The sequence below is a fragment of the Hyaena hyaena genome, unplaced genomic scaffold, assembly GCF_003009895.1.
Source record: "Hyaena hyaena isolate Hyena2069 unplaced genomic scaffold, ASM300989v1 scaffold_1206, whole genome shotgun sequence".
NCBI classification, from domain to species: domain Eukaryota; kingdom Metazoa; phylum Chordata; class Mammalia; order Carnivora; family Hyaenidae; genus Hyaena; species Hyaena hyaena.
Genome location: NW_024081843.1, coordinates 450,782 through 474,945, shown reverse-complemented (window position 1 = coordinate 474,945; position 24,164 = coordinate 450,782). Strand labels below are relative to the sequence as shown.

General features: G+C 38.2%; 1 protein-coding gene across 4 annotated transcripts in view; it reads left to right on the top strand.

The window, feature by feature from the left end:
• The first annotated feature begins 2,180 nt into the window (after positions 1-2,180).
• Positions 2,181-24,164, top strand: part of ST7 (suppression of tumorigenicity 7) — a 109,857-nt gene continuing 87,873 nt past the window's right edge. For all 4 annotated transcript variants that reach the window (XM_039222880.1, XM_039222879.1, XM_039222881.1 and 1 more), the window contains exons 1-2: positions 2,181-2,260; positions 13,724-13,883. In XM_039222880.1, the coding sequence (XP_039078811.1) occupies positions 2,183-2,260; positions 13,724-13,883 (238 nt within the window). In that variant the 5' untranslated portion in view covers positions 2,181-2,182. The remainder of the gene's footprint in view (positions 2,261-13,723; positions 13,884-24,164) is intronic.

The following is a 24,164-nucleotide window of genomic DNA, read 5'->3' as shown; positions in this document are numbered from 1 at the left end:
ATGACTAAGTAGCCAGGAAGGATAATCAGTGCGTCCTTCTACATCTACTTCTCTGTGAAGGGTCCACAGTTTGAACTCCTCACCTCCTCAGGCTGTGCAATGGTTTGGAAAGGCTGTGATCTTTTCTCAACACCTCCAAGCAGGCCCTTTACTCTGCTGACATTGCCCTTCTGTCCCTCCTCCTTCCTGCTCTGGTCTGGTTAACTACTGCTTATTCTCCTGGACATCTTTTCCAACCCCCAGCCTGAAGTGCATCCCTTTTCTGTGTTTTCATAATATCCTGTGCTCAGGACTTGAGTGGACTTATCAAACTTGATGGTAATTGCTTGTTTACTTGTTCATTTCGCAACTAGACTGTGGCCTTCTAGAGGGTCAGAACTGTATCTCATTCATGCTTCCATTCCTTATGCATAGTTTCATTCATAAACAGAGAAGTATTTGTTGAATGAGTGAACATGGAGTCTGTGGTCATGTTGGTGACTTTGCTTTGTGGGCTGAGCTCAGGACAAATGCCAAAGCCTTTTCCCCTAATGATATCAAAGTCCTGTTTCTAACACCAGACCAATGCAATCCCCTTCAATAACAAATTCAGGAAAGAATGTGAATATGCATGAAAAAAGCCCTTTAGGTCAGTTATTGTTTTGGTAATAATCAAAGTTTTATGCAATATCTCGATATAAATGATAATGAAATGTAGCCATGAATCTTACTTAGTGGGCAGCCAGAGCAACTATATAGTTGATATGAACAGAGTGGCAGAAATTGATCAGAGAGGTAACTGACTGCACATTTTTTAGTGATTTATTTTTTATCTTTTTTTCATTGACTCCACTTATTTTGATGAGCAGTCTAATAGCCATTTAAGTTAGGTGAAAAAAGTTTTACTAATTCATGCCAACTTAGTCAATTTGTCCTTCCTTCTTAGGAGTGACAGTAGTCTTAAAATCTTTAATAACTGCCAATATACAGTTGACCCTTTAACAACATGGGATTGAACCTCCCAGGACAACTTATACATGGATTTTTTTCTGATAAATATGTATAGTAGTGTAAATGTATTGTTTTCTTATGTGTTTTTAAACATTTTCTTTTCCCTAGCTTGCTTTATTGTAAGAATACAGTATATAATACATATTACATACAAAATGTGTGTTAATTGTGTATGTTATTGCTAAGGCTTTGGTCAGTAGTAAACTATTAGTAGAGTTTTGGGGGTAGTCAAAAGTTATATGCAGATTTTTTATTGTGTAGGGGGTTGGTGTCCCTAATACCCCACACCGGTCAAGGATCAACTGTAGTTACTTTCCATTTGTTCTGAGGTTAAAATATTCCTTGTTCGTTCATCAAGGACTGTAATGTGTGGGTCTTACAAAACATTTAAGGATCCTTTTTCTGACTGACAGTTTAATAACTAGTTTTTTAAAAAAATGTTTATTTATTTATTTTGAGGGAGAGAAAGTGCACGAGCTGGGGAGGGACAGAGAGAGAGAGAGAGAGAGAGGGAGAGAGAATTCCAAGCAGGCTGTGCACTAGCAGTGCAGAGCCAGTTTTCAAGAACTGTAAGATCATGATCTGAGACAAAATCATTATATGCTTAACCAACTGAGCCTCTCAGGCGCCCCCTACTAACCATCTTTGATTAGACTCCTCAGTGGTTATGAATCCATGAAAACCATTCACAACAATGGTTTTGGAAGGCAGAAACTAAAAAGCCGCTCTTTTCTCTTGTATGTAGCTCTTTTCTTTCAGGAAATACACCTTGACACCTAGCATTCCAAGCCTTTGTAATACTGAACTATTTTAATGGGACTTTATATGATTCTAAGAATTTTTGTCATCAGAAACAAATGATTTCACCACAAAAGAAAAATGGAAGTCTGTTTTATTAACATACTTATGCATTCTTGGGGCGCCTGGGTGGTTTAGTCGGTTAAGCGTCCGACTTTCGCTCAGGTCATGATCTCGCGGTTCGTGGGTTCGGGCCCCGCGTCGGGCTCTGTGCTGACTGCCAGCTCAGAGCCTGGAGCCTGTTTCAGTCTGTGACTCCCTCTCTCTCTGACCCTCCCCTGCTCACGCTGTCTCTCTCTCTCTCTCTCCTAGAAATAAATAAAAACATTAAAAAAAAAAACATACTTATGCATTCTTTATTCTCCCCTCCCCCCCCTTTTTTTTTTCAGTGAGCATGTTTTTGAACACATTAACACCGAAGTTCTACGTGGCCCTGACAGGCACTTCCTCACTAATATCAGGGCTCATTTTGGTAAGTGGTGGATCCTTCCTATTTAAACGCATGCTGATTACTAATATATTAATATAGGTACAGGAAAAAAATTCTGGAAGAATATATACCAGCAGATGACAGTGATTATCCTGTATGTGTGTTTATGTTGGGTGGTTGTACGTATAGAGGCCTTTTACTACCCAGATTACATATTTCTAAAATATTTGAAAAAAAATTTAATAGTCCTATATTACTTTTGTTGAAGGGGAAAAACAAAATATAAATATAATGGAAATTAAAGGAACACAATTCTGTGTCAAATTCTAGTGTCTGAGATACTATAAAATACACGTGATTCAGGTCGACAATGTTTTTCATCATTCTTTTCAAAATGGATTATTGGCCATATTCAAGATCAGTAGAAATAGAGCCCAGTTTTTAAAAAATGGATTGAAGTAGATGTGGCAGTTCTAAGCTTCCCCCCCCCTTATCTTCTTTTCTCTCAAAAGTTACATTTCCCTATTTCTTCCTTTCAAAAATTCCAAGTAGGCGAAAGCAGAGGTAGTCATCTCTTTGGTCCCATTAGTTTATGCTCTAAATAGTTAGAAATGTGGTAAGTTATAACGCCTGAAGTAAGTGAACTTAAATAGGGCCATCTAACTCACTGTAGTCATGCTAATATAATTAAGTGATCTTTAAGGAGAAAAAGGTTTTAGATTTTTTTTTTTTTTGGTCTACATATAATGCTGTGATTACTAATTTTTACGGAGACAAGAAAGATACTTGAATGTTAATGTTAAGATCAGTAGAAAAACAAAAGTTTTAGGGGAGAAGGGCACAAAAATGTAGAACAAATGCATAGGTGAATCTAGACCAGTAGATTTCAGCTTGAGTTTACAGGGAGCCAGACTAAAAAGATAGAGCAACATATGCAGGGCAGAAACCTGCAAAGAGCTAAAAGGAATGGTGTTGGTAGGGAGAGCATTGTTATGTGGTCAGAGCATATTCAGGTTAGTCTTGCTCTGCTGTATCACATGGGTTGCTGGACTCAAGGGAGGAGATGTTTCAAGTTGATATTACTGGACCAGGAATGTGAAAGACATCAGCAATTACTGCTCCAGCATGGTTATATAAGTGGAGGTCCACACAGAAAGCATAATGCTGACTGCAGAGAGCAAGCCAAGGTGAAGGGAGGCATATTAAAACTTCTCTTTGAGGGGCGCCTGGGTGGCTCAGTCAGTTGAGTGTCCAGCTTCAGCTCAGGTCATGATATGGTTCATGGGTTCGAGCCCCGTGTCAGGCTCTGTGCTGACAGCTAGCTCAGAGCCTGGAGCCTGTTTCAGATTCTGTGTTTCTCTCTCTCTCTGACCCTTCCCTGCTCATGCTTGCTCACTCTCTCTCTCTCTCTCAGAAAGAAATAAAACAGTTTAAAAAAGTTAAAACTTCTCTTTGAAATGGGTTGAGATGAGGTGTGAATAGTAATTTGTACCCTATTACCTTTTAAATGCAGGTCTGCATACCCATCTGTGTCTCTAAAATCTCTGTTCTGTGGGGATATGAGAAAAACAAGAACACTCTAGAGAGTTGTTCATAAAGCTGTAAGGTGATCTATTTAACTCATGTTAACTTGTGGCAAAGCCAGGCCTAGAACCTATGTCCTCAGATCTGCACCTTGATATTCTTAATGAACCCAAGAAACTTCAAACTTGAAAAATGCTTTCAAATGCTTGATAAATGATTAATAAGAATATGCTGAAAACATGGCAGCCTTTTAGCATATATATTTTTTGGGGGAAAGGAGAAGGTATTACAGGTCTTCATCTAACAATCATTTACATTTAAAATAGTATTTTAATACTTCCTTTCTAAAATAGCTTTGAAGTATTTTTTGGTTAAACAATTAAGAAAAAAAAGTGAACTTTTAGGTCCAGTTTGAAGAGTGGTTTAATGCTGAAATCAGTAATTCAGTCTGATGCACAAGGTAGGTTTTTGTTTTTTGTTTGCGTATTCCTCTCTCAGGGATGTTTGCTTAAGAATGTTACCCACTTAGGTGGTGCTTCCTGTGTGCCAGGAACGTACATGCTAATTCATTCAGTCTTTGCAACCATACAAGGAGGAGATTGCTCCTGTTGTCTCCATCTTACTAATGCATAGGCCGAACAGGTAGAACAGGCAAGTCTGTAAGCTGCCTTAGGTCACATCGCTGGCAAATAGTGAAGAGCAGGAATTCAGCCCAGACAGTCTGTTGCTCGTTTCACCACCTTCTGGTTAAGTTCTCAGCTGTTTTTCTAGCTCACTGAACAAACAGCAGGTATGGATTTTATGTTGATGTGGGTTCATGAGAGTATAAACTGATTGCCAAAGTGTGGGTTATTTCTTTTCACTCTGATAAGCAGGGCCTAACAGTCATTTTACCTTTTAACTCCAGGAGGCAAAGTCCTCAGCTTACTTTTACAAATAAAGGGATTTTCACAGACCGTGACCACCTTTGCAGGTCCAGGCTGGCGAGGCTTTCTCCCTGTGTGTGGAGCGCAGCTGCTGAAACCTGACAGTCACTGCCGCACCATCTCAGGGTGTGTTTGTCTTTCAGCATTCTCAGGAAGCACAGGATATGCCTGACTGATGCGAAACTTTGAGCAGTGGAAACCTCTGCTGTTTGAAGACTTTGAAAGGCTTTTCTCAGAAATGCTTGGTCTGTACTGAGGGCAGATTCACTACAGTGTGGGAATAGCTCTTGATAGCTTTAGGCTTCTGCTTTACAGGTTATCAGCATCAGTATTATTCTGCCTTTGGGGACTCAGCTTTGCTAGCCTGTGAAATGTACCCAGGGTTGAGGTTCCTAGTCAGCCACTGTTTTCTGACAAGTGTGTTCATGGAGAGGCAACACTGAGGTAAAGGATCAGGTGCTTAGCGGTTTGTTTTCTGGCAAGGAGAGACAATTACCTAACGACTCTCCCCTGAGCATTGGAAGTAGAGCCAGGCAGTGAACACTGAAAGTACAGGTATGCCCCTGGGGAGATGGTTGTTTGGGGACCTCAGGATTCCTATGCTGGAGACTGAAACTGTGCAATATGATGTTTTAGGAGAAGAGGGGTAAATACAAACAAAAATACCCTGAAAAGTCATCAAACTGAACAGATGTACATAAAAATAAAATGTGTTTGGCAAATGCTGCTGCCTTTTACACTAATGTGTTTAAAAAATAAATGAGGACTAATCGGTGTGTATTTTACTAGGTATCACTGCTAGTTCTTAATTTCGCAGGTTGAAAGCCAGCAATGAGTTTATTACACCACCTACCTCTCACTCTTCCCTTCTGGTCCCATGCCCAATACCCATCTGGCCAACTCTCTCCTTTGCTTACCTCCAGGCAGCCTCTCTGCCCTCTTGGCACAAGCCTTCCCATCTCAATCCAGTTCCAGCCACAGGAGCTGCACCTGTCATCACAGCCCAAACCCACCAGTTTAGTCTTTTAGTTGTTCTTGCAAGGACATGCCCAGTCTGCTTGAAGTAGCCTCTCTGGGCAATGTTTATTTCAATGGAGAAAATTTCTGGGTTTTAGTTTTGTTTTGAGAGTGGTAAGATGGTTATGTGGAGAAAATGTTTCCTTTAATTTTCTTAAAATGTTGGTAGAATGGAGAAAATGCTGTATGTTGTATCACCATTTACACATGGACCCTATATCCCATTAACATGAATATAGACATGCTCTTATACCTACATTCTACACATATATATTAAGTAGCTATAAAGAGAGGCATCTGGGACATAATTCTGAAAAGTGAGAATCAAGAACTAAAAGGGGAGGAAATTAGAATAGTAAATAAAATACTTACTTCATAGATTACATGTAAAAATAACTATGTTTTTGGGAAAGTATAGAAGAGATGATAATTAGGTAGGAATAAGTTGTATCAAAGGTCCATTTATTGAGTTACCACTCTATGCCTGATAGTAAGTACTTTGCATATATTACTTCATTTAATTCTCTTTGAAATTCTAAGTGGCTTTATGCTGCTGAGTTAAGCGGACACAAACATTAAATAATTTGACCAAGGTTTTATAGCAAATGGTAAGATATGAATCCTGATCTCTCTGATGCTGTCCTCTATCCTCAAAAGCAAGGGAATGGGACTAGAAGATTGTTACGGCTCCTTTCAAATTTTCCTTGTCTAAAGAACTTGACCTGCACTTGAGATAGAATTTTAATTGACAGGCATGTGAATCACCAAAATGATGGTGATTCCAAAGCTAAGAGTAAAAAGAAAGACTCAAGGAAACTTGATTGGAAGGGCTCTTGGGTGTAGGAGACTACATGTAAATGTCAGGCTGTGTTAATTATGAAGAAAGTTGTCCCTTGACTGTAGTATAAAGAAGGAGAGATGCTGTGGGGGCCTTATCATAGGGGTCTGCAGATAATGGGAAGAAACTGGGGCTCATTCAGCTTTATCAGATTACAGCTTCTTGGGATCACCATAAAAATTAATGATTTTCCACAGGAGACCCAAGTAAAGTGCCAGGCTAAAGAGTAGACATATGCCTGTCAGGGTCTGACTGTGGACATGAGTATCTGAGTGGATCGGATTAATGATTAGACATGGCAGATGTGAAGAAGGTGAACAAGCTGATGGCAGTAAAGGGACAAAACTACCCTTTTGGCTTTATCAGTTTACATTTGAGCACAAATTGAGAGGCTTGAAAATCATGCAGTTGCAGGGCTCAGGGAAGGAACTCTCAGAAGCCATTCAATCCAGGTTTTTGTTTTTGCCGCTGTTGCTCAGTTCATTGTCAAATGTCCACACTTAAACATCAGACATCAGGAGCACCTGAGTGGCTCAGTCGGTTAAGCATCCAGCTCTTGATTTCAGCTTAGGTCATGATCTTACAGTTGTGAGTTTGAGCCCCACATGGGGCTCTGCACTGCTTGCTTGGAATTCTCTCCCTCTCCTCACTCCCTCTCTCTCTCTGTGCACACACACTCTCTCTCAAAATAAATAAACTTAAAAACAAAACAAAAACATCAAACATCAACACATAAGCATTGTCTATGTCCAGTGTTTCACAAAGTCACTCATGAATTATCACCTTTGACTTCTGTCTGCTGCTCATCACTTTTATTTCTTTCTTGCAAGATTTTATTTAAATTCAAGTTAGTTAACATATAGTGTAGTATTGGTTTCAGGAGTAGCATTTAGTGATTCATCACTTATTTACAACACCCAGTGCTCATCACAAGTACCCTCCTTAATCCCCATCATCCATTTAGTCCATCCCACTGCCCACCTTCCCTCTAGCAACTCTCAATTTGTGCTCTGTAGTTGAGTCTTTTATGGTTTGCCTCCCTTCTAGTTTTTGTCTTATTTTATTTTTGCTTCCTTTCCCCTGTGTTGATCTGTTTCTTAAATTCCACATATGAGTGAAATCCTATGGTATTTGTCTTTCTCTGACTGACTTAGTTTACTAAGCATAATAGACTCTAGTTCCATCCATGTCCTTGCAAATAGAAGCCATCCAGTTTAAACCAGTAAAGACCTAAGGACTGGGCATCCAGAAAGCTTATGACTTGGTCAGGTCACTTTGCTAGGTAAGGGTGGAGTGAGGACTAGAATTTAAATTTCCATGTCATTGACATAATATCATTCTGCCTCTCTTAAAGGTGTTGATTAATAAGGTGGATAACATAGTATCTAACAGCTGATGTTTTCACTTTAGAGAGCCACAGAAATGGGCCAGGTAGATAAGAAAGGAGGTAGAAGGAGAGAAGGAAAAGAAAAGAACAAGAAAAGAGAAAAGAAAGAGAGAAGGAGTGAGACTACAACCTTCTCTGGAGGAGACATTATTTTCTTTATTCACTTGCCTGTGGGTTGGGTCAGATTTGGCCAATCTGGAAAAGGGACCAACACTTACCACAATTTATAATGATATTTTATGTGTCATCATTTATTGCTTTTGTCCTCTCTGTAATTGAAGCTTCACAAAGACTGGGACCATATCTATTGTTTTGTTTGTCTGTTTTGTTTTGTCTTCATATCTCTGTTTTTGTAAATATAATGCCTGGGTAGACTCCTATAAAATGTTTGTTGAAAGCACAGAGATCCAGTGAGAGGATGAATTAGCTGATTGTGTCAGAATTATCTGGGGGACTTGTTTAAAGTGATGGATCTGACCACCACTCCAGACCAACTGAATCAGAATCTCTGGAAGGACCTTGAGGATAGCTGCCACCACAGCATGACCTGGCAGGGCCTGAGGTGCACGGTGCAAGATGGCTTCTCCCAAGGTCAGTAGTCTTCATGACTTTCCCTCAGGAGAGAGACCCTCCCCTCTAATGCTACAGTGGAAAATCTCATTCTGGGAACATACAAGCATGGAGGTGAGGACAGATCATTGACTGTTGACCTTGAAAAGAGCCTCACTTCTGTCTTCTCTCTTTTCTTAAAGCCTTGGTGATAGGTGGCCAGGAAGCAGGGAGTTGAAGGGCATAAATACCGGTTCTTCACACAGCCCTCCTCAGCTGTTTAGGGGAACAGTGACTGAGGAGGAATTGCCTGAGACCAAAGAAGTGGGAAGCTAAGACCCATTCCATAGCACATCAGTATTCCTAAACAGAACATAACAGGAGCCAAAGGGGGAAAAAGTCTGTCCTGTGGAAATGAAGAGTACTCTGAAAGGATTAGTGGGTACAGAAAAAAGGATGTATTTGAGAATTCTAACAAGAAACGAGCAGATTATATATATTATATAATCCATGCTTGCTGCCTTGATTTATCTTAAGCCCAGAAGATCCCCCTTTGCCAAAAAACTGTTCACCATCAGATATATTTCTGAAGACTTACAGCAGGTGTCAATTTTGCAGTCTTTCCATTTGGGAGTAGGCTTCGGGAAAGTTTCAGATTTCCTGCTTAATCTCTATCATCTCTGTATCTATTCTCCTGTGATATCATTACCTACTTTAATCTTAAGAAGCACTTAGCCAATTTCAGGCTGAGACATCATTACATTTCCCATGGGGTTAATGAAATTGGTATGGAACTACTAAGGTGCTGCTGTATGGGAATCTGGAAGCATTTTTAAGTGTGGTGTAGGTTATAGGGAAGTCCCTGATTCACAAAGAGAAGTATTTTATATAGAGAGCATGCAGTTCAAGATGAAGAGGGCTTTATTGGCTGGGAAAAATCTAAGCATCTTCAGGAAAAATTCAGCTTTTAGGTTTGCAAGATAGACAGAAAGGTCTTGTTTGTTTATCCCTTCACCAGATTTTTGATCCTTCCCTGTGGGGGAAAATGGAACAAGTTTGTACCATAGGTCAGCTCCAAACCGGAATCTCCAGCCATAGTCCCAGTGGTTTTTGGTCATCCTCCCTGTTTCTGCCAACAGTAAGGAGGAGATCATGAGACATAGGTAACTGGGTCCTTGACAAATGGGTCTTTATTTTAAATATGATCTGGGTCCCAAGTATAGCTTTTGGCACTTCTGTCCTGCAAAGTTTGGATCCAAATCCCTTCTACCACTCTCACATTCCCAGTTACATCCCCACCTCCCTGATTCTCAGAAGACAAACCAACCTTACCTGCATCTGCACTGAGATCAGTGTCACCCATTTTAATCCTTTTGTTGCCTTCTGACAGGTGAAACAGCTCATATCACACCCTACTTTCCAAAATAGAATGTTCTCTTCTATGCGTTCATCTTTCTTTTTCTTCCTGTCCCAGAGCAAGAAATGGTAGGTTGCCTTTTGAAGGCAGGGTGAGTGTGCTTTCTGGGCTCTTGGCATCCTGCCTCTTGGTCATTTGTACTCTTTTGCATCTTTTAGTGTCTCTCTTTTCACTAGATTCTTTACTCTTCCATGAATATAGGTAAGTCTGTCTTTTTTATAAGAAACAAAAAGAACACAAAGTCTTTCATTGGTCCTGCTGTTGATTTAGACTTTGCCATGAAATAACCAGGCCAGCCCATGTCCTCCATCCATTTAATTGTCCACCTGTCCGTCCATCCAGTAAATATTCATCTGTGTATCCATCCAACATTAACTCAATGCTTACTGTGACCTTATTTTACACATTAGATAACTGAGCCCCAGAGAATCAAGAGAATCAAACAGTCACAAAACTTGCTATCACGAGTGTATTTGGGTTTTGATCTTTCAGCTAGATGGGAGGGCCATTTTTGATTTCCTAAATGCCCAATCCAGTTGATGCTTTTTAGTTCTCATCTTACTTGATCTATACAATCTTTGAGGTGAAGCATGAGTTGGGAAAACACAGTAGAGGGATTATATTTTTAAGACTATGAAATAGTAAATTTATATTTTAATTTTATAGTTGTCAGACTAAAACCAGTTTTATTCTACTGTGGCAAGCCCACTAAGCTACTAGCATGTGAAAGACTAATTTTAAAATCTAAATTTGTTTATAAGAGCTCTGCTGTTTACATTGTGGGTTATGCACCAGGGAGAAGTATTCAAAGTGACACCAAATATGTGTGTGTTAAACAACACCATCTGCCCATTTGGATCTGTGCAGCTATTTAAAATATCTGTGGGGTGCTGGCCCAAAGTCTGTCATGTTTTGGGATAAGGGTCAGATTATTATGGTAGCCCCAGATTAGAAGACTTGGTTTGAAGTTTATGGCTACATGTCCTTTCCTACTTCCTTTTACTAGTTGTTCCTTGAATATATATTGGAGTTTCTGCCTTAGGGTACTAGGCACACTAATACAGTGTAAAGAAGGACTGTGATAGCTAAGAAGCCATCTACTGCTGTGATAAAACAGGCCTGAGAGACCTTCTTTTTCCCTCCAAACAGCTGCATCAATAACCCAGTCTTTACTGAGATCTGTTATTCCTGCATTAGAAATAATGAGTGGAAGGTTTGTCTCCTTATAATGGGAGTACCTTATTAACATGAATCATTTATAGCTTAGGATGAATTACCCAGTCCCATTTGATAGACTCCTTCTGAATTGGTTCTGATAGCTAAAAAAGTAAAGGGACGGTGGAGTTGGAAGGCACTGGGAAATTAAGATTTGGAAAGGGAAATGATAGGCTAAATCTGTGTTTCAATGTGCACTAGAGTTACAAAAAGGTGTCTTGTTACAGGGCCCTGGTGAGATTAGGGGCACAGAGCTGGGGCTTCAGTCTAAACAGCTACTTAATTTTCTGTATGGCTTTGGTTATTCCTCATTCTTGATCTGTAAATAGAGACTGTATGTGATCCTTCAGGGTCCCTTTTAGTGCTGATATTCTGTGATTCTCCTGGAGAAACTGAGAAACCTAGAGTTCCAAGGTGTTTTGTTTTGTTTTGTCTTGTTTTTGTGATGGGTATGGGCTATTTTGGGAGCAACCTGTGAGAAGCATTGTGGTCTGTGACATGGACTGGTTGTATCAGGGGCCACATCTGTGTTATGTAACCCTGGAGCACAGCTTGTGCCTGGTGTGGAGCACTTCCTGCTCTGTGACTGAATGAATGAACTAAGGCCTGGCAGGTGCCCAAGCAGCATAATATAGAAAGCAGAGCAAAAGCTTAGGACAACGAAAGCTCTCCCCCACAGTGGCTGAGAGCCATTGCCAGTTCTGTGCCTAGTGTTCTGGGTCCTTTGGAGCTTTTCTCTTCTAATAAAGACAAAGCCATGAATCTCTTCAGGGCCCTTGTTGAGTGCTCAGGACTGAATGGTGAGCAGTGTCCTTTTTCACAATGATTTCTAGGGCTTTCAGCCAACAACTTAGCAACAGACAAGAAGATGCTATACTAGCCTGAGTCACAGATAAGTGAAAGAGGAGTGCACTGGTGTGTCAGGTGTGCTGTACATAGGAGGCATGTATGTCGTCAGTATAATCAATGGTAGCTTTGCTATTACCTTTGAGAACCACACATGCAGTGGGCGCTGAGCCCTTTCTTTTACATGGGGTTTGAAACTAGGTATTTTACCTGGGTGTAAAAATTGAGGAACCTTAAAGACGAATAATGAATATGATTTCTACTTTATAATTGAAGAAACTGATGTTCAAATAGATGAAATAACTTACCTGAGGTTATAAACTCCCTAGACTCATGGTTTGTAAATTTACCATTCTTTAACTTTCTTCTTCCGTTAAGCAAGATCTCTTATTGCTAGCATTCCAAATGTTGTAGACTAGTCCTGTTCTTTCTAAGCTTTCATATCGTATTCTTCCCTGTCTCCCCAGTGAAATTACTTGAATGTCTTAACATGTGAAAATTCATATAATCAGAGGGGTAGCTTTTTGGAATTAAATTAAAGTCATATTCTAGAATTAGAAACATTTGGTTTGACTGACAGCTCTTTCTGATCATTCATAGATATTCTTTCTGGTCTTAAAAGAGTTTTGTTGTTGTTGTTATTGTTATTTTGTAGAGCAAAAAAAAGACAACACTGATTTTTAAATAATAGCCCAAAGTCCTTCCCAGAGTTGATAATAAAATCTTGTTCTTATGAAATAAATAAGGATAAAGGTGATTAATTCTTTGTTAGTTCCACATTCTGTATTTTAAGAACATGGTATCGTTAACCCTGTGAGACTCTGGGATGTAGCTGATTCTTAAATTTCTTCTGTGTGATGGTTTGTGGCTGCTTAAGGAACAAATCCTAAACAGACAGGGAGGAGAGGAAAAGATGTGGGAGAGAGCAGCTTTGAACCATGGTGGGAGTGTTCATTAGAGGGACCAAGGGGAGGGAAGTAGGCTTGGGGGCTGTCGCTTGCTTCCCCAGTGCTTACAAGTCCTGATTGCAGCCTAGTCATATGAGTGTTACTGCTTCTTTCCTTTTATTAATGAAAATGATTTCTTTTTTCCTTTGCAATTCATGGTACGTAATAATTGGTAAGCTGGTGAACTAGGAAACATTAATGGTGTTCAACAGATGCTTGTGCTTATAAAGCACTTCTTAGCAGGTAGGACAGTGCTGAGTCTTTCAGGAATTGAGGACCATCCGTACAAGAAGTGGGATGCCTTTCATTCTTTCTGTAAAACCAGCATTTCTCTAGGAAATACATATTTTTAAAATAAAAATAAAGTTTTGCTATCTTAAAATTTTTATGCAGGTATGGCTTTATCAGAATGTAAGGTGCCAAGAATTGGGATATTTCATAAACCAAGCTTCTCAATCTTGCTCATGTGTATACATTTCTGGAGTTGTCTATAGCTATGATGGCTTTGTTATTAGAATATTAGAATATTATGTAAATTTGGAGGAAAATAATATTGAGCAGCTCTTAACAGTGCTCTTTTATCCATAATTGTCGTTATAGATTTTCCTTGAAAGCCATTTTTAAGGGGAGAAAACTACATTGAGAATTTAAAATGTGATTGGTGTTTTAATTTTATTAAACTCTGTAATTTTTAGAATTAATTAAGCAAAATTTTTAGAATAAAAAATTAAGTGTTTAAGGTGGATGTAATTTGTAATGCAGCATATTTTATGATTTGTGTTGAAAAATCATGAACAGTAACAAAGACCATAATCACGTTTCCTATTTTTCTATTCTAGATATTTGAATGGTGGTATTTTCGCAAGTATGGAACATCATTCATTGAACAAGTGTCAGTAAGCCACTTGCGCCCCCTCCTGGGAGGGGTTGACAACAACTCGTCCAACAATTCAAACTCCAGTAATGGGGACTCAGATTCCAACAGGCAAAGTGTCTCAGGTATGCAAAGTCCTTTGGTTTGAACATTATTTGTTTGTTTTTACTAAATTATTATGACTATAAGACAGTATAATGCTGTTATTTAAATCTGAGATTCTAGAGAAAAATGCAGTTTATTTTCCCAAGGAGGTGACAGCATCTACTAGAGAAGTCGAATATAAGCATCACAGGGAAAGGAAATATTTTTGTTTAGCTTTACTTTTTCTCCATATTGGTTTAGCTAAGGGTCATTCATTTAGGTCAGTGTTCCCAGCCTGGGTCTCTGGTGTCCTTGTCCCTTGTTTCTCAATCCTTACTGAATGTGTCTATTCTCTTCCATGCTAACTGCAGAACCTTATGCCTACCTAGATGTGATCATATCACTCCTTTGCTTACAAAGCTTCCTCAGTTCCCATTACACTGAAGAGAAAGCCCAGATTCCAGATCTGTTAGCATAGCATAAATAGCCTAAACATATGCTTTCAAACCTATCTTGCCAACTTTGGCTTGGTCACAATCCTGTCCCTCTCCTTTTCATTTTTTTAAGTTTATTTATTTATTTTGAGAGAGACAGAGGGCTCATGAGCAGATGAAGGAGAGAGAGAGAGAGGGAGAGAGAGAATCCCAAGCAGGCTCCACGCTCAGCATGGAACCTGACATGGAGTTTAACATGGGGCTTGATCTCACGTCCATGAGATCATGGCCCAAGCCCATATCAAGAGTCGGACACTTAATCAGCTGAGCCACCCAAGCGCTCCTCATTTTCATTTCTTGAACATGCCATGTTTTCTCATGACTCTTTCCCTAGAAGTCTATCTCCCTCCTTCATGTGTTTGCCTTTCATAACCCAGCTCCAGTGCTACCTCCTTGGAAACCTTCTCTGATGGGTTGTACAATATCTCTCCACCTTCGTGACTTGTAATGTTTTTATCTTTTAAAAAATTTATCAAATTGCACTATAATGTTTTAGCTTACTGCTTTATTGCAGATTTTCTAGCATTTTGCACAGTGTCTGCTCCATCGTTGAAACTCAGCGAATGAACAAATGAGTGCATGCAAGTCCTGTAATTTCCACATTCATAAGAGGGAAGAATATGATTTCCTAGCTTGGTCTCTTTATTAACTTAGTAAACATTTCCTAAGTCCCTACTATGAACCTGGCCTTGTACCGGTTCTTATTATGTTTTTTTAAAAAGCCAAAATTCTTGTCTTAATTGGACTCTCGTCTACTGAAGGAGACAGTGGTAAGTGCTGTGATTACATGAGGGGAACATACAGTGCTATGGAGAGCCAGAGAAGGGTTCCTGACCAAACCTAGGAGAAGTTTGCTTTTTGAAGGGGAGAGCACCAGTTCTGATACTTGAAGGATGAAGAGGAAGAAATTAAAGAACTGGATTCTATCTTTTTTTTTTTTTGTTCTCCTAGAATAACTCAGGCCACATTGCATACTTGTCTAGCCAGGTGATAACCATCAAGGAGCATTGCACATATATTTTATTCTTGTTGTTGATCCAGTGCCCTTTCAATAGAACCTTTACCAGCCAGCTGTGAGTGGCAGTGGGCACCACCAGATACATGTTTATTTCATCCTCAAGGGTACACATGTGAGAGTTGGCACCACTCAGATAGCAAAATTGTCTGGGACTTTGTCAAGGTACCCACTTTGTGAAAGAAACAGAAAGAGAACTGAGCAAAGTGAACCAGTAACTGCCACTCTCACAAGTGTGGTACATTATTCTAATGGAGGGTCTTGATCCCTTAGTCATCATCATGTAAACACTTTTGGAGAACTGCCATCACTTTGCATCTGCTTTGAGGACCCAACAGATTAAATGTGCTCTTGTGTGATTAGAGTTACCATAGTCTTGGAATGGTACAAAACATAGGAAATTAACAGATTGGAAATGGAAAACAGCCTTGTTTGAGGCCATTCTTCATTGTGAATACATTTCTATTTTCATTAAAATTCTCTCTCTACCCAATTTAAATTTCTTGGCATCATTCCGTAGGATTTACACTCTTCTTATGTCACTATTATTTTGCTGTCTCTCTGTGGATGCCTTGAAGTAAGCCTTACTCAACATAAATCATCATGCTATTCTTAGTGCTTTCATAGCAGTTTTTCAAGGGGGCACCTAAGCCCTTTATAAAAGTATATTCAAAAATAATAATCATGGAGGAGCACCTGAATGGGTCAGTCGGTTAAGCATCCGACTTCAGCTCAGGTCATGATCTCACAGTTCATGAGTTTGAGCCCCACGTCTGGCTCTCTGCTGACAGTGCAGAGCCTGGAGCCTGCTTCAAGTTCTGTGTCTCCCTCTCTCTCAGCACCCCCCTTTCTCTTTCTTTTTCAAAAATAAATAAACATTAAAAATTTTTTAAAAATAATCATGGAAATTCTTAGTTTTATTTGTGCTTTGTTTTTACCTGGCTGAGATTGAGTTTTTGAATATTAATTCAAGTTCTACTAGTATTTGCCGAATATCTACTACTATGTATACAATATTTCTATTTCATTTCCTGTATAATAGGTATAGTATTTATGATCTGATCTCAGAACAATATTCAAATAGTTACAATTAGGAAAGTGGAAATTACCTTGTCTAAGTATATTCAGGATCAGTCTGCCTAACTCTCCTTGTCAGTTTGGCTAAAATTTAGCTAACTCAGCTCAACAAACATTTATGCTGGTATGGAAGTATCAGATACAATGAGACTGATACTATTTTCCAATCCTCTTTTCCTCTGGTGAGTTTTATTTTTGGATAAAAAATATTACTAAAGTACATTGTGTTTATCTCTACTCTTACTCACTTTCTATTTAATAGTCTAATTTCAACTAAGTAAAGGATAAAGAAAAGTCCAAAGCAGAGGGTAATCAATAATACATTTTCTTAAAATAGAGAAAAATTTTTAAAAATTCCTATTTCCTTAATAACAATAAAATGGCTATTACCTTAGTAATGGATAGATGAATCTTTTGATTTTATTGGAACATGACAAGACAGCTCTTTGCTGAATCTTACAGGAAATACAACATAGCTGACAAAGTCCCATGGATATTGGCAAAGGCAGTTTAATTGCTTATTTGAGAAAAATCATTGAAAAAGCTAAAAGTAGACTGAAAATACCAGTTATAAACATTGGTCTATATGAAGGTTCACAGTATAGCTCTTTTCTTATAGAATCATTTGTTTTGGTTAAAGCTGAAAGACCTGGCCTACTTAAGAATGTTTGGGGCGGGAGAAGTGGGGGTGAGAGGGTTATGACCGTAACAGGTCAGACTGTTTATATCTTATTTAACTTTTGTGTCTGTACAAGGTGGCCTGAGTGCAGACTTTTAAAAAATTTGTAGTAATCTTTTTTCTGTGGGTCAGAGAAGAAATGTGTTAATTATTTCTTAATGTAGCCACATTTTAGGTGGGTTGGCTTAGGTTAACATTTATGAATATTTCACTTATTTTGCTTTATTTGGGAGCTAACCTGCCATTTTTCTTGATAAACCCTGCTGATGTATTTCTCACGTCACCATATTTCTCACCTCCATTTCTTAATTCAACTCAGCCTATGATCTGATGGTTTATGGGGATTTAAAACAAGGCTAACCATTCCCTATCTTAAGAGGCGTAGGTTCTCAGGGACTGGTAACATTTTGAATTTGGGTTCATGGGAACATCTGTGTGATAATTCGCCCTGTTCTTGAGTATTGTGCCATAAAGACAAAGTTTACAGCATTTACCTTCAAGATATTTAGAAAAGTGCTGGGTGCTTTATCACATGAGAAGTATCCTTGCCAAAGTTAAAGTTTAAATTCCCTGAGATGCTGGGGCACCTGGGTGGCTCAGTTTCTTGTGCATCTGACTTCGGCTCAGGTCATGATCTCACAGCATGTTAGTTCGAGCCCCACATCGGGCTCTGTGCTGACAGTTCAGAGCCTGTAGCCTGCTTCTGATTCTGTGTCTCCATCTCCCTCTCTCTCTGCCCCTGTCCCGCTCATGCTTTCTCTCTCTCCTTCAGAAATAAACATTAAAAAAAAAAAAAAAAGAAAGAAAAAAAATAAATTCCCTGAGATGCTTTAGTATCCTGTTGCACAGAGCTGGATCTTCAGACAAACTCTTGTGATAGTTGCTTAACTTCCTGTCTCAAATCATTTCATTTTAATCTCATTTAATCTTTTTATCATATATGTATATAATATGTATGTGTCATATATGTATCTTTTATGTAAAACTTTTTATAAGATTTTACTTGAAATTCTAAATTAAAATTCATAACATTGCTAGAGGCAGTTCATGCACTGATTAAATACAGATAATAAATTAAAGAAAAACAATGGAGATGAAGAAACTCAGGTAGAGCACAAAGATACCCTGAGACCTTTGTAGATCTTCAAATTTTCATAAAATCAGAGCAAATAATTCTCTTTATAGAAAGCCATATAATTTTAATAATAATACCTCCACTCTTAGTGCCTACTGTCAGCTTTACATTAATATCTCATTCAGGCCTCACTATAGCCCTGTGAGGCAGATACTATTATTATCTCCATTTTATGGTTGAGGAAGCTGACATACAGGAAGGTTAAGTCATCTACCCAAGGTCACAGGGCTGATAACCTAGGTGGTCTCACTTCAGAGTCCAAAGTCTCAAGCACTTAACTAAAAAGTTCAGTCTAGGGGCTCCTGGGTGGCTCAGTCTGTTAAGCATCCGGCTTCAGCTCAGGTCATGATCTCATGGTTCGTGGGTTCGAGCCCCACATCGGGCTCTGTGCTGACAGCTAGCTCACATCCTGGAGCCTGCTTCGGATTCTGTGTCTCCCTCTCTCTCTGACCCTCCCCTGCTCACGCTGTCTCTCTCTCGGAAATAAACATTAAAAAAAAAAAAAAAAGTTCAGTTGAGACCCTCTGTGAGGTCTGTAAACTCAATACTAGTGTAATTACTCAACTATTAAAAGAAATAATTACTTTAAAAACCTGTACTGTGGTACATGACATTATTTCAGGAGTGACATTAGCCAAATTTACTTAGAAACAGCTCAGTGGCAGGATTGCTGATGGCTAAGAGCTCAGGCTCTGGGGTCAGACAGATGTGGCCCTCAGCTCACTTCCATCCCTCACAGTGTGTGACCTTGAGCAAGTCACTTAACTTTTCTTGGTATCTTAATTTGCATATGTGGGAAAAACAACAGTATCTACTTCACAAAGTAGTTCCAGGAGTCCATGAGGTCACGCAGAAATAACAAGTCAGAGGACAGCCATTTGGCAGTGTCCTCCAGATGAACTGGCTTTTCTATGAATATGATGTGGAAGATGGCTCAGCCCCTGGAGATATGGCGGTGGGTGCAGTGAGGTTTACTCATTAGCTCAGTGACTCACTTTTAGACCCAGGCCTTTCAGTACTTGCATTTCAAATATATCCCTTGGCAAAATTGCAAATTGCCACATGTCCAGGACCTTTGGGTTTGCTCTTTAATCGTCTCAATTAGAGAAAACTCAGTTTGTCCTTGTCATGTCAATGTAGGTGTTGAAAATGATTCTCTTAGCCAATGCTTATTATATCTTTTAAAATCTTTTGCCACTCAAATTTGTGTTGTAGTATAGACTTGATCTCCAGTTGAATGATAAAATTCCTAAAACAGTTTCAGTCCCTGGTGAACATTTATTTAATAAATTTATTTCATGATTTCCACATCATTTGGTCAAGTTGTTTGACTTAAGTCAAAAATGATCAGTGAGAAATCTATGAAAATACAATAAAGATTTAACGATTTTGGCAATACTTGAAACTATTACACTATCTTGAATAGAACAGATCAATAAAAAAGGTCTTGAGACCCATCATTATACCATTTCTCATTCCATAGAGTTTGAGGCAATAATACATTTGTTGAGTTGAAAGCTACCTACATGTTACTTTGTGCTTTTACTACTAATATTTTTTCAAAATAATTATTTCAAAAGTTATGAAGATAGTTAAAGCTTACTTAAGCAAGTGGATATTGTTTCTCTTAAGGATTAAGATTAGCCTGTATGATGTAGAGAACTGGGTATTCATTTCTGAGATATTAAAGCTAAAAAATACATGGCAGCATCATATATCAGAAATTGACCCGCTTGGGATTAATTTTGATTGTCATAATACATCTGATTAAACCTTATCTAGGGCCCATTTCTATTGTACTTTGGAAACTAAAGTGTTTAAAAGTATTGTTAAAAAGTGCCTAACATTTCCCCAGAGGAGTTTTCAAAACTGTTTTTCTAGTGGAAAATTTAATTGATGAAGTCATAGGATTTTTGAAATATGATGTTGCAGGGTAACAGTCTGTTGCATATAGTGGGTGGTTGTTGAACAGTCTGGACACCAGCCCTTAATCTCATTTGCTCTGAACCATGGGGAAATTATATAGCTTTTCTGTGCTTTACTCTTCTGTAAAAAGGGCCTCCTACATGCCCCTGACTAATATATGTAAGGAATATAGATGACTTGAGCTTTAAAACCTCTTATAGCAAGGCTCCATGAAAATCAGGCTTATAGCTATGACAAAAGTTGCTGTTGCCACTGTTGTAATAATAATATTACCATCATTATTAGATTTTTAGATTCTGGGAAGAGGTGGTAACTTTTCAGTATAGTAAGTCTTCCTAGGCTATGAATTAATAATTTACATATTTGAAGGCCCTGGACGTGGAGATTATATATTACTTTTAAGAAAGAAAGATTTTCAGAGTTACATAAATTGGATGTAAAGTAATATTTTCTTCCATGTGAATAAAAGCCTCATGACTTCAGGGCCTCTTGGTTTTTCTGAGAATTAAGTTCTCTTTTTCTTTGAGGACTGTGACAAAGGGAAAGTCTGTGGTTCTGTCAGTACATTGTTCTTTCTGTAGAGCTTCCTCAGCGGGATGCCCTTTTTATTTTTCTTCCAAGGCCATAAGCTCCTCTTGTTTTGTAACCCAGGACCTGGTGCAGGGACTAGTGCATCATAGGCATTCTAAATATGTTTAAACCACACAGTCCTTTGAGTGGTGGTGTGGGCATTCTAGAGGGGTAACTGAGTACAAAAGACATGAAATAACGATCACTGAGATGGAAGGTTTTAGTAGGGACTTGTGAGAAGGAAGACTGAAGAAAAGATTGCAGCTTGAATTTAGGAGTCCTTGATGGTAGTAAGCATTCTTTTTTGTGTTCTTTGTCTCCCACATAAAAACTTATTTAACCATCCTATTATCACAAAGGGGGAAATCTGTTCTGCAGACTTGGGAACTAAATAAGTACTATTCCAAGACATATTGCTTCTCTTCCTCTTGAACTGCATTCTTGCATGCCTGAAGATTTCTGTTGGCCTTTGTGGATAGGACTCTTCTGTGCTGCTACAGATGGAACCATAGGGAGTATGTTTATTGTATTGGGGCATATTTTTAATTGAACTATTCATGTCAGCAAGCCCTTGATGGAGTCTCTGTTGTTTTTACTGACTGAAAAGCTTCTAAAGGGCACTGAAAATGTTGATATTAATGGAGAATGAAAAATTCCTTTTGGAGGTAAAATTTTAATCCTGACTTAAATAAAGAATTTATTTCTCAAAGACATGAATAAGATTAGGAACAGGACCTCATGTGGAAAAACTTTTACCCTCTGGATATCTGAGTTTAACTCTTGACTTAAGTTGTCACATTCTAATACATTTGGCATTTACAACTTTTGTTGGTATCACGAAACCATTAAGCAGTCTGATATTTATGGGATATGTGCTCTATAGTGATTCTAGGCTGAGAGAGTTTTTGTAGTAGTGATAAGATTGTTAAACAGAGTAGCGAAGAAGAAATTAGCATAGCTATGACCTAATTCCAGGTGAAACTTTGACATGTGTTCATATTTGACCTCTAGATCACATATTTCTTTAAAAAATTATACCTGTTTTGCACCAATTTGAAGGGGATATAGCAAATGAAGGATATAACTAATGGAAACGTTTTTTACATAGCTCTGTGTCACATATTTTTTCTCATTCGCAATATTTTACATTTGTTAGTTACTTGGATCCTCATTTCTAAGTTTCAGGGATATTTGAAGAAACAATACAGACCATATGTATGACACTAATGTTAACAGTGATTTTTTAAGTTCATTTCTCCAATGAAAGCCATAAAAACATTTCAAAATGTTTGTAGCACCCCCTGCTGGCTGTATTGTGGCACTTCCTAAATGAAGATTGCATCTTTAGTTTTGCTCAAAAATACTTTAGGTATATACAGTATTTCTCTTTGAAGTTATTTTTATTTAGAAATAATGTCATTTGTTCCAATATATAATAGAGTTGAGATTTTAATTGAGGGTGTTTTGGTTTAAAATTTGTCAATTGAGCATTTGAACAGCGCTTGTCCTTCTAGGCCAATATAATAATGTATTCCCTAGAGACAAATTATTTGCCCTAACCTTTTTACTAATATTTCAGATGAAATTCAATAAGGGAGAGGAATCTCCCCAAATGCTCCCGTTTTCTTGCAAAAATAAAAATAAAAATAAAATAAACACCACCATGAGCATCCTCTGTACTATCTGTGTACATGTTTGTTATATGCTAAATACAAAACTTGCAATATTCACCAAGCTTTAGGTAGAGCACTTGGATCTTGAAGACATCCTTTGAGGAGAGGGTGGGAGTAATGAGGACCTAAAAGTTAAAATAGCATTAAGAGCAGGTATCATGGTTATTTGGCTCACCGGTGTGATTCAAGCCATGATCTGGAATTCATTAGTTACCCTTTCAAGGGACTTTACATCTGTAAGAAAAATAATTATTTAAGAAATGATAATTTTCTAGTTGGTGCCACATGCAGTGACAGCCACAGAATTTCAGTTTCTCAAGAACAAAATTCAAAGATGCTGAGTTAACTGAACAAAGATCATTTCCTAAATGATGAGTTAAGTGCTAGAAAATTTAGGGCTATTGTTTATAAACATTGTGCAAACCTTAGGTGGGCTCTAGCCCTCATTTAAAGATAGATTTATCTTTTTTAAGTACAGGATTCAAGTCCCATGTCGGGCTCTGTGCTAACAGCTAGCTCAGAGCCTGGAGCCTGCTTCGGATTCTGTGTCTCCCTCTGTCTCTGACCCTCCCCTGCTCACACTGTCTCTCTCTCTCTCAGAAATTAAAAAAAAAAAACAAAAAACACACATAAAATAAACACGTCTTCCTGTTATATGTACACACTTCATTCGCTATTTTAACAAAAAATTTATTGAGATTACACACAGTGTTGCTATAGTGTTCTTCATTTACATGCTGTATTGTAATAGATGGTTTACTTGTTTGTTTTCCCCATTGAGTGCTCAATGCTCGTTGGATGGATGGATGGATAGGTGAGTGGGTGTGGAAGGATGGATGTTGCATATAACAGGCGTGAGGGTAGAATCTTAATGAATGACCCTTCAGTGCTCTTTTGATTTCTGCAATAATTGCTCACTTTTGTGTATCTATGTCTTTGGGTGTGTTTTTTGGCCAGTTACACACACAAAGATGTTTTAAGTACTGTTGACTTATTTTATTTTCTAATAAAACATTATTTACTCAAAGAAATGTAGTATTCTGAATCAGTAGAAAGTCTTAATCATAGGCTGTTAAAAAAGAATTGTAGCTTATTAGTCACACACTTATAAAACAGTCTTAAAAACTAATGATATTTCTAAGTCCTGTGGTTCTAAATTTCTATGGTTTTTGTAGAAGAAAGATATATAATCTATTAGTATATGCTGAGTTATAATATTAGTATAATGATTAATCCAAGTATCTGTATAAGTAAACAGTGTTAATGCTTTAAAACAATTTATTTTCATAGCATTTTTCCTAAAATAGCTTTTTTAGTTTTCTTATCTGTTTTATGGAAATGTAAAAAGCAGTCTGGTGAATTATCACAAAATTAACATAGACCCTAATTAAATAATTGTATGCTATACTGTAGAGCTTAAGTTTAGCCTACAAGTATACCTTGTGTCTGTAATTTCAGAATTAAATTTATAGAATCTGTGTAGACCTTGTGCAATGACTGTTGAAGTTATTGAACTAGCTGATGTTGGCATATACCTTGATTTAGCAAATGAGGAAACTTTGGCCCAGAGAGATTAGGGGAAACTTTCCAAAGTCCTGGTGTCTGAGCTATGTTTCCTGATCAACCACCCAAAGTTTTTCCACGTTGCTTCCCATGTAGAGGATGGAGAATAAAATTATCTTATCAAATGGCCAGGAAGGGTGGTATGCTGAATTAATTAGCTTGTAGTGTCTCTGGACTCTGTATAATGTTT